This window comes from Rhipicephalus sanguineus, chromosome 3 (genome assembly GCF_013339695.2).
Source record: "Rhipicephalus sanguineus isolate Rsan-2018 chromosome 3, BIME_Rsan_1.4, whole genome shotgun sequence".
Lineage (NCBI taxonomy): Eukaryota > Metazoa > Arthropoda > Arachnida > Ixodida > Ixodidae > Rhipicephalus > Rhipicephalus sanguineus.
Window position 1 is genome coordinate 206,599,777 of NC_051178.1, and position 13,290 is coordinate 206,613,066.

Sequence of the window (13,290 nt, forward strand, 5' to 3'; positions counted from 1 at the left end):
TATTCTGCCGAGCTTTTTGCTAGCTGAGAATACAATGTTAACGCTGTGCTTGGCACCTACCTTTTTAAACCAGTGTGAAGCGCCATGCAAGTATGTACTTCCATACACTACAACATCCTGACGCACAGCTGCCTACGGAAGGGAAAATTGTATGTCCACCCATTTGTAGCACATATAGTTACAAGAAAATCCCGACAGATTTCTCAAAGTAAAGCCTCCTTCATAACCCTTCCTCTACCTTGCAGGATTCCACAGAACTGATTTGCCACAGCTAGCTATATATATAATTGCTCTGTCATCTTTTCCTTTTTTTGTGTGCAATGAGATAGTTCAGACATACTTTCACTGGGCATGTACAATTAATGATTTGAGGATATATATGTATTTGACAGTGGTAAAAATAATGGATTGGTTCTCTATTTTAATGCACTTGCTGCAGGAATCCTTTCTTGAAGCCCACGTTGCTGTGCTGCTAGATTTTGTGCTAGTTTTATGCATTAACGGACTGACACATGCTCAAATCTTAAGTTTGTTTCTAGACTGCTGAAATTTTGTCATGCTGTTGGTGACTGACCACAACAAATAAAAATATTTAAAAATCAGTGGCCCAGGCTGCACCGACTGCCCTAACAGTGCTTAACTCTGCGTTTGTTCTGGATGACACATTTCAACATAATCGGCGTAAACACAATGACCCGGTCAAAAAACATTCAAGAAAAACAGATGGCATACACTAAAGTCCGACAGTGATGATTTGCAACAGTTATTATATATTTGACATTTCAACATGTATATGTGTGTCACAGAGAGTATAAATCTAGAATTATAACATGTAAATACACCAACTCCATCTCTTTTCCACATCAAACACTATATGGTACGGCATTGTTCTTTCATTACTCAAGTGCGTATCTAAGAAGCAACCAAACACTGCTCTTTGTTAACTAATATTGGCAAAGATACAAGAAATGGTCATTTCTATTAAGTAGCCGTATCATTATATTGAGCCACGTGCATCTAGAATGACTTCTATCATGAAACTGTTTAGGGATGGGCGAATAGTACATTTGAGGTTCGAAGCGAATCCGAAGCGAATAGTGATTTGGTCGAATAATTTTGAATCGAATAGTTCGAATAGTACTCGCCACATATTATTAAGAAAAATGAGCATTTTCGTTATGACCCTTGCACAATATTTTTAAGAATTCGAACTAGGTATGAGTGAATGTCACTTTTTTGGTTTGAAATGAAGTGGAAGAAACCTTGAATAGTATAAAACTTTGAATAGCAGTAGGGTGCAAGTTATAAGTGGTACAATACGTTACAATTTAAAAATTACTTTACTTAGTGCCTATAAGCCCATATAACATGCTTTTAAACTAAAAAAAAAGAAACGTGTACATTTAACCTTGAAGTGTGGCTTCGCGGCAGTGCAGATTCCCCCCCCCCTCCCTGGAAGGGTGGTTTCACGGCACAGCAACCCGACGCTGCAGTGAAACCACCTTTACAGGGGGTTACGTGCGGTCAAACACACATATTTGTTCATTTCGAATACTTCGAAATTTCGAATAATATAAATTCGTATCGAAGCGAATTCGAATACTTTAATATTCGTTCGAATATTCGAAACGCCCAAATATTCGCCCATCCCTAAAACTGTTTTATGTTGCCAGTATTTTACAAATTGTCATAATTCTGTGGCACAAGCTGCAACCATGCCTGTCCACAAACAGAGTTTGATGTCGTGTCTTTGTTTCTTTGTCTTTCCACAGCGGAGGTGCAGCAAGAAATTGAACGAATATTCGAGCTGGCACGGACGCTGCAACTGGTTGTCCTTGATTGTGATACCATTAACCACCCCTCACAGTTGGCCAAAACGTCACTAGCACCTATCATCGTGTATGTAAAAATATCTTCACCGAAGGTGAGTCACCGTCCTTTTTTCATTTCTCTCATTGATGGAGTATCGCTTGCAGGTTATGTTCAGCTCCCTGTTATCTCTTATAAATGCCAAAAGTGGCAGCTAAGCATGCTTCTTACTCATCGCATCACTACATGGCAGCGTTTTTTGCCAGCATTTACTGTGGTGCATGGTTGTTGCTCACAGCATCTGCAAGTGCCAGATGGAGCCATGTTTAACACAGTTTTCATTGGCCTTACCGGCATATATCCACCCTGTTTTCAATGGGGTGAAGCATAAAATTTGTGATTTGTGCATATTTTAGTTTCCGCTTTAAATAAATGGCAATGTTTCACTCATTTTGGGATAACTATAAATTCCTATAATTGAAGTGGTAATTTATGTTTATGAGGACCTTAAGCTAACATTAAATTATTGTGCGTATCTGAATTCTCAAACATGTCTGAGATGTGCTTGTGATCATGCTCCCATACAGGTCCTTCAACGCCTTATCAAATCTAGAGGCAAATCACAGAGCCGGAATCTCAACGTACAGATGGTGGCTGCGGAAAAATTGGCACAGTGTCCACCTGTGAGTTTGTGTTAGCATTGTTTGTGCGCATTCATCTCTCTTTATTTTTGTTTGCTGGCATTTCATGTTGGTCAGACTATTAGAAAGGGTAGAACTGGGTTTTTTTAAGCGCTGTGAAATCTTCTGCATGAAGTCTAGGTGTATAACGAACGATCCTGCACTTTTAGATTATATCCATTATGCTGTGCAATGGCATTCCTTTCAATTCACTGTCATTCTCCATTCAATTTGATATATAACACACACAACTGCATATGTGGTGTTGAAAGACCTAAGATCTCAATTTCTCAAATACAAAGTACAGTAGAATGTGTTTGATGCCGCATTTGTATTTATTATTTAATCAGTCCATTTTAAATACCTGGCCCCAATGTTCTCAAGAACGGGCTTTACACAAGAGGGGGAGTGAGAAACTACAGAAAAAAAAAATAGTAAATAGTGTGGAGCAGAGATCAGCAACGATCACTGCGAGTCTTTATTATCTTTATTAAAGTCAAAATTCTAACTGCATTTTTAAAGGTATCTGGGCTGTACAAGAGGTGGGAAGCCTTTTTCACAGCCTGATGGATGTCTGTCAAGGACATCTCAAAGATATTTATTCATGAAAATTGATGGGAAGTTTCTAGTTCTTGCCACCAAGGAAAGATATGCAATGTGTTCATTTGGATACTTTTAATGTTGCTGACTCAGGATTGTAATAAAAGAACATATGCTACATATCTAAGCATGATTAAATGCACACTACTTAAAGGATTCCACTTCAGGTTTCTCCACGAGAGACCTCTGGTGCTTGTACTACACATTGCTCCCCAGGAGTATCAGAAAACTGTACAGGCTACAGTTCTAGATGAGACCTTTTTTTTTGTGATACCTTGTCCTTAACAAGGAAACCTAACTTCTGCCATCATTTTCATTTAGTCTATATATCAATAATATTAATTTTCTGGCTGTGCAGTAAGCTTAATAAGGTGATACACCCAGACTGGTTTTGGATGTTACAAGGTAAGTGCGCTAACTGCTAGGCATTCGATAACTGAGGGTCTGTACTAAACAGTCATATACTACTGCATAGAAAGGATCATCATAATGGAAGGAAACAATAACAGCAGAGTGTGCGGCATCATCTAAGGTTGAGCTCGATATGAGCTGCAACACAGTACTTATGGTCAGAAGGACTTCAAGTCTGCATGGTGACACCGACAAATCTCAAATTTGGTCACAAAATCTGCTAATCAAAACTGCATTTAGATCAGCACTTTTTCTTAAGTTGGCACAGCCGTGTAGTGGTAGTGCCATATCGACTACAGACAATGTGTCAGACCAAAAATATCAAGAACTCGGATGCAAGAAGCAGGAGTTCGTGTTTGATGCTGTGATTGTCTTTTATTGAACCGTGTAGTGAATGCAACTGTACCTATTGCACCGTCTGATGGCTATGGACGACTGCAGCATGTTCACAGTTTTGTGGCTATGTGTCCAGCTGCATTCTATCATAGGAGGTCAGGGCTCCTTTTGAATTGAACCATTGTTGCCCCTCATCAAACACCTTGCAACAAGTACAACTCGGATCCTGTCCTTGAAACAATGCCGTCCTTCCTAGAAGTTTGACCAGTGATTCCTTTCGGATGTGCAGGAGATGTTTGATGTGATTCTGGATGAGAACCAGCTGGAGGAGGCGTGTGAACACCTGGCCGAGTTTCTGGAAACTTACTGGCGGGCTGCCCATGACAACCTGCCTGAGAACTATGCCCAGCTCATCCTTAACACCCCCTGTGCGGGCATGCTGCCAGATCTCAACCAGGAGTCCCTCGCTAGCCACCGCACCACTCACCCCAAGAGCATCGAGGCTGAGAGGGTGTGTGTTTGCATGCATTTGGTTGCTCATGTGCATGGCACAGGCCTGAGGTGATTGCTGTTAGCATTTAGTACTTGAAAGGCAGCTTTAAAGCTGTGTAAACAGGTTCACATGAGAACGCACAGTGCACTGAATTAGCTTCATGCTCTCTACTTAAAGTTGCACCTGCAAGAGCTATCTGTGAATAAAATGAATAAATTCATGCCTATGAAATAGCTTGGGGACAGGGACAAGGATTGAGGACCATGGATATCTATATTGCAGCTTGAAATTTTCATATTAGACATCTCTGGACGTGCCTTTGAGGCAGTTAAGTCCCTTCCATTGACTTTCCACAATATTGCTTGTTTGTATACTACTGCCCTATCAGACTACTATGGCTGTGGGTCCATAGTAATTTGCAAATATTAATCCATTGTCTTTGCTGTGCTAGTGGAAGGAAAGCATTTTCTTAACAATTATTAGTTATAATTTGCACTGGAATTGTTAAATTAAAATGGCATGTGCATACTAGTACACTCTCAGTAACACATTTTCACTGTATCCTGAGCAGGGAAAGTAAGCATTCTGTGTTGCTACTTCTTTATTTTAACAAGCAATACTATGCCATGCAATACCATGCCACACAATACCATGCCACTGTATTTTTGGACGAAAGAAGGGGAATTTAAGAGCTTGTTTTTCTTTGTTAAACACAACATTAATGAGAACTAACAGACAGTAAGCCAACCCAGTAAAGAAAAAGTCGCCCAAACCAATTGCAAATTTTTAATTGAATCCAATTGGAACCCATGAAAAATTTCTCATTGTGCTATGGGGCACCCATTGGAAAATTCCAGTGGATCCAATTGGTCACCCCATTTGTTTTGAATGGGCCTGACCAACATAACCAATTGGTAACACTCAAATCCTAATGGTTTGACCACTTAGACTAGTAGGCAAACCAGTTCACCCATTGGAAAAAGCATACAGTTCCAACTAGATTTCTCAGTTGTGTTCAGTGGGCCTAACCAACTTAAACACAAACATAATCCAAATGGTTTGACCGATTAGGTTAATTGGTCGGGCGAATCTCTCCAATTGGTAACACCAGCAGCTCTGGATTAAGGGTCTGACCTGTTAATCTCATTGAAGATACACCTACAAGCTTTGAAATATTTCATCATAAGAAACCATGTTGTTGGATTGCATGAACTTAACATTAGTGAAGACTGCCTGTGGACAGATGAAAATGCTAGCACTTTGTTCGTTTGTTTTCGTGTAAAACGCGTTTATGTTCACCGGGGATTTCTTTAATAACACAATTATATTTGAGCAATTGCATTCATACTTGATTGTCAATAGCTTCCAGCAAATCGTCTACATAAATAAATAACAGTAGATGATCAGGGATCCTTTACTTTGCGCTTCAAAGGCCAGCATATAAACATTTGCGGTGCACCAGAAGTCACCTGTAGCATTTCAGGAAGCATGACCTCTACAGTGCCTTTTGAAACCAAAAACAGCTTTCTCCCTTGTGCTTCGTTTCTACTCATTGGAAGGGCTTCAGATTACAGAGTTGATTTTAAGGAGAGTGCGCCATGCTTAACTGTCGAGCAATTCACATATGATGTTTGAAAGGTAAATCTCAAGGGCGGACACTTGCAAGGGGTGTCCCCCCTGACCCCCCCATGATTTATGCCACTGGGGAGAACGACCGCCGCCGTAGCTCAATTGATAGAGCATTGGACGCGTTATTCGAAGGTTGCAGGTTTGGTCCCTGCTGGCGGCAAGTTGTATTTTCGTTCACTTTAATTTCTTCACACTTATGCCGTAATTACTACAAATAACATCCCCTATACTTTCCTTGACTTGATTGTCTGTTAGTTCTCATCTATATCTTCGGAGCAACATCAGTTCAACTGATTGCTTCATCACCCTGATGTAAAATCATGCCTTTATGTTGTACAGCAACCTTGGCATAATGGAATTAGTATTCACCTTTGTATTGCTTTTATTGCTATCCCTGCCACATCCTACGTGCTGCAATAAATAGCAGAGTTTTACTTGAAAACTTTTCATTTGGCATCACTTTATGAAGGAGGCTCATTGAACTTAATCATAATGTGATTCACTCTAGTTGTTGGGCTCACAGAACCCAGTGTGAAAATTTCAACTGTGTGGCATTCTTGAACAAAACTTGCAGGCACCCAAGGAGCAGGGCCGGGAGACAGACGAGGAGCTAGAGTCCCTGTCTCACCATCGTGGCCACCACTACCAACAGCAGCAGCAACAGCAGCAGCAGCAGCAATCAGTGGCACACCATGAGGCCATGCCCCACAGCAGTTCCTCACAAGGGGTGGCATCCAGTCGGCACTCAGCAGGCACAGCAGCCACACACAGCACAACAGCACAGCTACACTCGCGACCACGGTCACATCACCACACCTCCTACTCCGAGAGGCGGCTACCCCGACAGCCGGGCGAGGTGAGCTGACGTGCGACACATTTTTGTACAAAGCCACAAGGCCAGTGTTATTGCATTGCACACTTTCTGTGCAATATGGCATTCTGGCTGAAATTCAGGAATAACTAAGTGTAAGGCGCACTTACCTTGTTATTTGAGAGCATTGTTGTAATGCTGTGGTGGTCATGTAATACAGAAATTATTGCAGAAAGAAAATACAGAAAGGTTACAGTAGCATTATTCTGGCTTTTGTTCACACTGTAAGAAAACGCTTATTATTGTCACAATAAAGCTTAAGTACATACTTTGTTGTGCAACTTTTAAACCTTCTCGGGAGTGTTTGCAAACAGCTACTTCGATCTGCCATTACTCACGGCTGACTGCATGACGGGTGGCTCATAGTAGTGCAGAAGAAGGCACCATGGTGAAAGAGATATAGTCAGTACAGTAAAAAGTAAAGGGAGTTGCTGAAATGAACAGACTCGTGAGTACTTTATAAGGTGAATGTGGTTGATGGAGGACAGATGCAAGTGCAGGTCATGCATAGATGCCTTTCTCTTACAGACAGATTATTAGTCTAGTGTAGATGATCCCAAGAAAAGGTAAAATCTGGCGAGAGTCCACAGTCCACATGATAACAGCTTTCCTATTACTACTCTGGCTGGTAGTTTGTATCTCCCGCACCACTGCTCGCAATTCAGCAGTTTATATACAACTTCTCAAAGCCACTTTTCCTTGTAGCTGTGTAATTAGCCCATCATTGGCTTTTTGCTCAAGTAGATTTCGATGTTTATTGTTTTAACTGTGGACTGTTTTGGCATAATACTTCACTAAATATAAATTCTGGTGTTTTACATGCCAAAACTACAATTTGAATAAGGAGGAATGCCATAGTTAGGGACTGCAGTTTCTTTTGACCTTAGCATTTCATAAAGTTGAACCAAAATCAAAGTGAATGAGCATTTTTACACTTCAACCAGAATAAAATGTGGCCACCACAGTAGAATTCGTGTCCTTGAGCTTAGCAGCACCACAAAATGCTACATTTTTCAAATATCTTTAATATTGTCATCGTGTAGCAAGCTCAGTATAGTACATGCAAATGTTCATACTTTTCTCATATTTTTTACTTGTTATGGCAGTATCTTGTTTTACACTCTCCTTGTTTAAAAAGTACTGGTAACAAACCAACTTTCTCTGTGAATAATGGCTGATATGTGTGCACTGTGACAAGATATTTCTTTGCAAGATCCTACAGCACAACTGGTTCGACTATGTTAAGTGTGATTACTGTTTATGCATTGGCCTTTCCCACTTTTCGAAGCCAAGAACCAGGACCTCCTGCTTGTTCTTTGTACTTCAGCCCTCTGAGCTTGATCAGTAGATATGATGGTGTGTTGCTAAGCAGAGGCCACAGATTTGAGTGTTGGCTATTTTATGGGCGTGAAATAAAAAGTCTTTTAAAGGGACACTGAAGCAGTTTTGATGATCTTGTACCAATACATTCAGTCGATAGTGCAAGTCCTCTGGATTATTACCAGACTGATTTAAGTGGTTCGTTTAATGTAGGTACATTACTTTAAGGTTTTAAAGGTGTAGAGTACTACAAATCGCAGCATGTAGCCAAGCCGAGTTTCCAGCCGTCCCGTTTTCGGACATCTCATTTCGGACATGTCAGAGGTCACTCATACAACTGATCGACAGGTTGTACCATTGATGTCATGTGTAATTTTTCCAACTGCATTGTTAAGAAATGTTGTTCATAATAGTTGGAACACTTTATAATTTGTTGTAATGAAAGAAAGACAATAACAGAAAGATAATTCACGATCATAATTCACTAATACATTTGGTAACTCTCAACGGACAGAGAGCGTCACCTGCCCATGTTACAACGTGCTCCATGTTAACATGAGCTGTGCAGCCAGTGTTGTTATAGAGTTTCTTTTCACTAACACCATGAATCACCCTTGCTGCATTGTGGGCTGAAAATGTAGTGATTGGTGACATGTAAAGCTGCGACATCGTTTGCCTGTGCAAGGCAACTGGCAAGTGTAGCTGCTGTAGTGCATCTGTACACTGGAAATCAGGCTCTCTGCATTTTTTCAATGCCAGGATCTGCGCATTAGTAGCCGTCACTTCCTGTTAGAATAATACCGCCACAATTCTCGTATTTATGCTTACTGGTACTATCTCGACTGTAAGAGAGTTCTGGTTTGTCCACAAACTTCTTAGCTTCTGTAGATTATTGGCTTACCGAAGAAGAAAAGCTGAGTGACCAGCAGCAGTAGCGGCACCTGGTGATGTAGAGGTCAACCGCTAGGGGCGTAGCCAAGGAGGGGGATAGGGGGGTTGACCCCCCCCCCTCCCCGAAAATTTTCAGTTTTGCTTGCATATATATACATGCACACATACAAACGCACCCACGAACATACATAAAGTACGATTGAACCCCTCCCCCTCCCCCCTTGAGAAAAACTTGCTATGCCGCTGTCAACCGCATTCTGATGGACAGCCGCAGGAGGCGTGTAGCTTAGCCCCAACCTGTGACCAAAAGCAATTACTTTTTGTCAGAAAATGTTAGGGTGCTTATATCATAATTGTTAAAAAACAGTCCTTGTGGAAAGGCCTCACTTTAGATAAAGATGTGCTTTTGTGCAACTTGAATGAGTGTGCACAGATTGCATCATTTTTTTTGTCCTGTCCTACCATGTTACTCAGAAAAAGGTGCTGTATTATGCCATATCACAAAAAAGTCTGTTTGTAGTTCCTCAGTCATGTTGTCTTTTCTGTATGCATAAGCTTCTGCATTTTTTCTTCTGACCGCAAACACTGCAATGAAGCAATGCCCTACCTTAAAGAGCGTGCTTTTATTATGTGTCTGTGCCATTGATAGCATTATATCCTTGCTTCAGTTGTAAGGTGAATTTGAGTGTGAATACTAGCATGTGGAAGATTACTGGCTTTCTCAGACACTTTGGCATTTCATGGCATTGCTAGTTAATCAAATCAATGGCTCTTTTAAAAACTATGCCTCTCAGTTCCGACGCCACACAATGGGACCACCGTGGACACCTCGATTCACGTGCCGCTCGTGACATGGTGCTGCTAGCTGACACTAGCCGCCACTGAGGAGGCTGCTGTAATATACACATCGTACCTTGTTTACGCTACTCACGTAGATTGCCAAGCTGTGTATTGCACTGTATTTTATTTAGTTCGTAGAGTATGCTAATGAAGCACTGCTCAGGGGCTTATATTGCTAGTATTTCATGTAATACAAGTGATATGATTGCGTGACAGAGCCACTGTGCTCGTTGTGAGATATTGCTCCCATGACAAATTTTGTTACAAGTGAACTGCATCCACGTGGGAAATTTACCAACAAACGTTTATTTGCAATACTTTTCTAAACATGTCAAGAATACAACAGCTTCCTTGGCAACTTGGCATACTACAATTTTAGCAGCTTTTGCGACAATGGCTTCGTTGCATATATCTTGGCAACTAAATTATTCTCTGTGATATTAAAAGCATGGTTATTCAGCCGTGACTTCATGAATTTGTGGCACGAGAGTTGAAGGAGCTTGTTGCTGTGGCCTGACTCTTCATTCTTGCACATCAAAATGGGGACGTCCAGAAGCACGTCAACAGTACATTCGCCACTGTTTTCTAGTGGTTTGAAAATGGACTTTCTGTGAAACAGCATGAGGCCAACAAACCACTTGAGAGCTTTCAAGGACAACACGAACTCTTTCACTGGAAACGCCGCTGTTCTACAACATAATGCATTGGTATGCACCGGCAAAGCTAGAGCGCATACAATGTCACTCAAAGCAACGCCTGAGGTGTTTCTGAAAGTAAGGGCTGTGTTCGAGCATGGTGGCCTGTTGGCGCAAACGCTGGTCACCGAACAACTACGGACTTGACAGCAGGGTAACAAGGGTATTCTTTGCTGTTGAAGCTGGCAGCATAATGACTTTTCTATTTTTGCTAGCCTTCTTCTGGCCTCATTCAAGCTGAACAGCGCGCTTTTGAATACTTAACTCACAGCGTACCTTGGCAAGCACAGGCTTCACATATGAGGAGTAGCCCGGGAATGCACTGGGCACCGCTACCTTGTTGAATTTTGGTAGTGTCTCTGAAGTCAGCGGCAAGTAAGTGCCTACTGCAAAAGGCGGAGTAATTCGATGTTGTGTTCGGCTCCCATTTCTGTGGCAAGGTAACCATTAGCCATCGTTGGCGCTCTTCAAGGTCGGCAGGAATCTCGTAGAATAATACGCCAACGTCCTTGTTTCTTTCTTTTGATATTGCTGTAGGCACGCAGCATTGCCTCATGATGAATGCTGTTCGTCCACAAAACTGAAACAAATCACACTTCATGACAGGTTCCTGCACACGTCAACGCAAGCAAATGAAAATTTTGTTGTTTTACTTTGCGAATGAGTGCCGCAAGCCTGTGCACCACCGGTACAGATAGGACGGGACGGTCCACGCTAGTGTCAGCCGGCAGCACCATGAGCGGCAAGCTCTGGCAAATAAGAAAGGGATGAGGAAAAGGGTGTGATAAACCGGAGGGGCTCTTTTGACAGGCATAGTTTATATAGGAGGCGTTGATCAAATGGACTGTGTCTAAACAGGCATGTCAAGGTGTCACTGCATCATAAGGATGCTGACAGTACAGTTGTGGACAAAATATCGTGGAATGAGAGCACTTGTCGAAATTCCAGCCTACGACATCTACCAGCAGGCGCCTATGGTTGAGGCTGCCATTTGTGCGCTATTGAACTCTCAAGGGTGGCATTTGTCAAACTTCTCTCTGCTGCATTTAGAGTCTTATAAATTGTTGCAAGATGTGCTTCTTTCACACCAGTGGTATATCTTTTAAACAGTTGAATGATAAACAGATGCTATTACTTCTCATAATGCATACATTCAAGAGCTTTTCATCTGAATGCAATAGGAGATATTTGCACTGGGTCGGCACATATGCATCCTGAAACAGAAATATAACCACGGACAAGCTGAGCTCATTCAAAGCAAAGTTTACCATTTCCACGGTAATGTGTAAGGCTCATTCGAAAAAGTGCTGACATGACATATTTAACTTTTGCATCTTCAATCTTTTTTTTTCTTGTTACAAGAATGTTCGGGACCTCTGAACTCTGGGACTGTCTCTGAACACCTCCCTTGTTCAACCACTTTTTCTACACATTATATAATGAAATAGAATGGCCTATGCAGCTTTTTTTTTTTCTGAATATTTTGCTGGGATTTTGTGAATACTTTTGTGTCTTTTTCTGCCTCGTTGCTTGCCAGTATTGAAGCTGGAGTTTCACTTTTCCTGTTTTTATTTTTTTGTGCCACCTCTTTCAGAGAATTTTGAGACCTAAGCCGAAACAAGTACACTTCCAGGTCGGTCTCCACTATGCTACCACACATACTGCAACACCACTGCACCCGCGTATTTCACTCGATTTACTGTACATGTGCAATGTGCCAGCCTTTTAACTCACATCATTCACTTCAGCACTGACATTTGTGAAAGTTGTTTGGTGTTGGTACGTAGTTCTATATACTGAATTGTTACACTTCTGACACATGTACTTAATAAGTATGTTCGTACTTGCTACGCTACCTTTGTGAAGGTCCTGTAAATGCTCATTGGCATGGCAGCAAATTATGTGCAGCTCCAAATTGAGTGCTAGTGTAAGCATTCTGTGGCATTCAGAGCTTGGCACTGTTCTTGACTACAGTCAACTTGACAAGCAACTTCAGCATGCATATTGTGGGGCATTTCTTAGTACAGTGGGCTATCTTTAAGATGAACATGAAGGAACCACAGAAATTTATGTCGTGTTTAAAAAGTTCAGCTTAAGAAGTAGCACTGAACAAAATAGTTTGCCGGAAAACACTCACTAGGCCCATTCTACACAAGAAAGCCACTCTTAAAAACCTTGCATCTGCAGGTTACTTTCAGCTGTCATTTTGGTTTTGGGTCTCAAATGATTATTGATTTTTTGTTGCTACTGAATGTTTCTGCCAACTTGCACAAAACTGCCCGCATCTGTGACTGTTCTAAAAAGTTGTGCTGGCATAATTATAGAATGGGACGTACCTTCTCTCAGACTAGCACACAACTTAGAAAACTTAAATATTGTACCACTTCTTTTATATTGCAGGAACACCTTCAGCTGTGTGTTTGGCCATGCTTTTTTTTTATCTCTGTGAACAGTGGTTATGAGCATGTAAATCTGCTGATCTTGCTTGTTTTTCCATTAAGCATGCTTTCAGCACCATTGTAACCTAAAAAGCCAGCATACCTGGGATCGAACCAGTGATGACATGATTTAAAACCAGGCATTCTGATTGATACCAAAGCTAATTTGCATGCCTACTTTCGAAAAGTGTAGCACAGAATGGAACAAAGGATAAGCGACAAGCATCAAGCTCTGCCTTGTGCATTGATATAAAATGGCTGCAGTGTCGGGGCCTGC

At 41.4% G+C, this 13,290-nt stretch overlaps 1 protein-coding gene across 10 annotated transcripts in view; it reads left to right on the forward strand.

The window, feature by feature from the left end:
• LOC119388159 (voltage-dependent L-type calcium channel subunit beta-1) overlaps positions 1-13,290 on the forward strand; it is a 189,975-nt gene that overhangs the window by 162,243 nt on the left and 14,442 nt on the right. For 9 of the 10 annotated variants that reach the window (XM_049413832.1, XM_049413841.1, XM_049413840.1 and 6 more), the window contains 5 exons: positions 1,773-1,924; positions 2,397-2,492; positions 4,126-4,347; positions 6,533-6,814; positions 12,170-12,208. In XM_049413832.1, coding sequence (XP_049269789.1) covers positions 1,773-1,924; positions 2,397-2,492; positions 4,126-4,347; positions 6,533-6,814; positions 12,170-12,208 — 791 coding nt within the window. The remainder of the gene's footprint in view (positions 1-1,772; positions 1,925-2,396; positions 2,493-4,125; positions 4,348-6,532; positions 6,815-12,169; positions 12,209-13,290) is intronic. The other variant, XM_049413833.1, reaches the window with a different exon arrangement.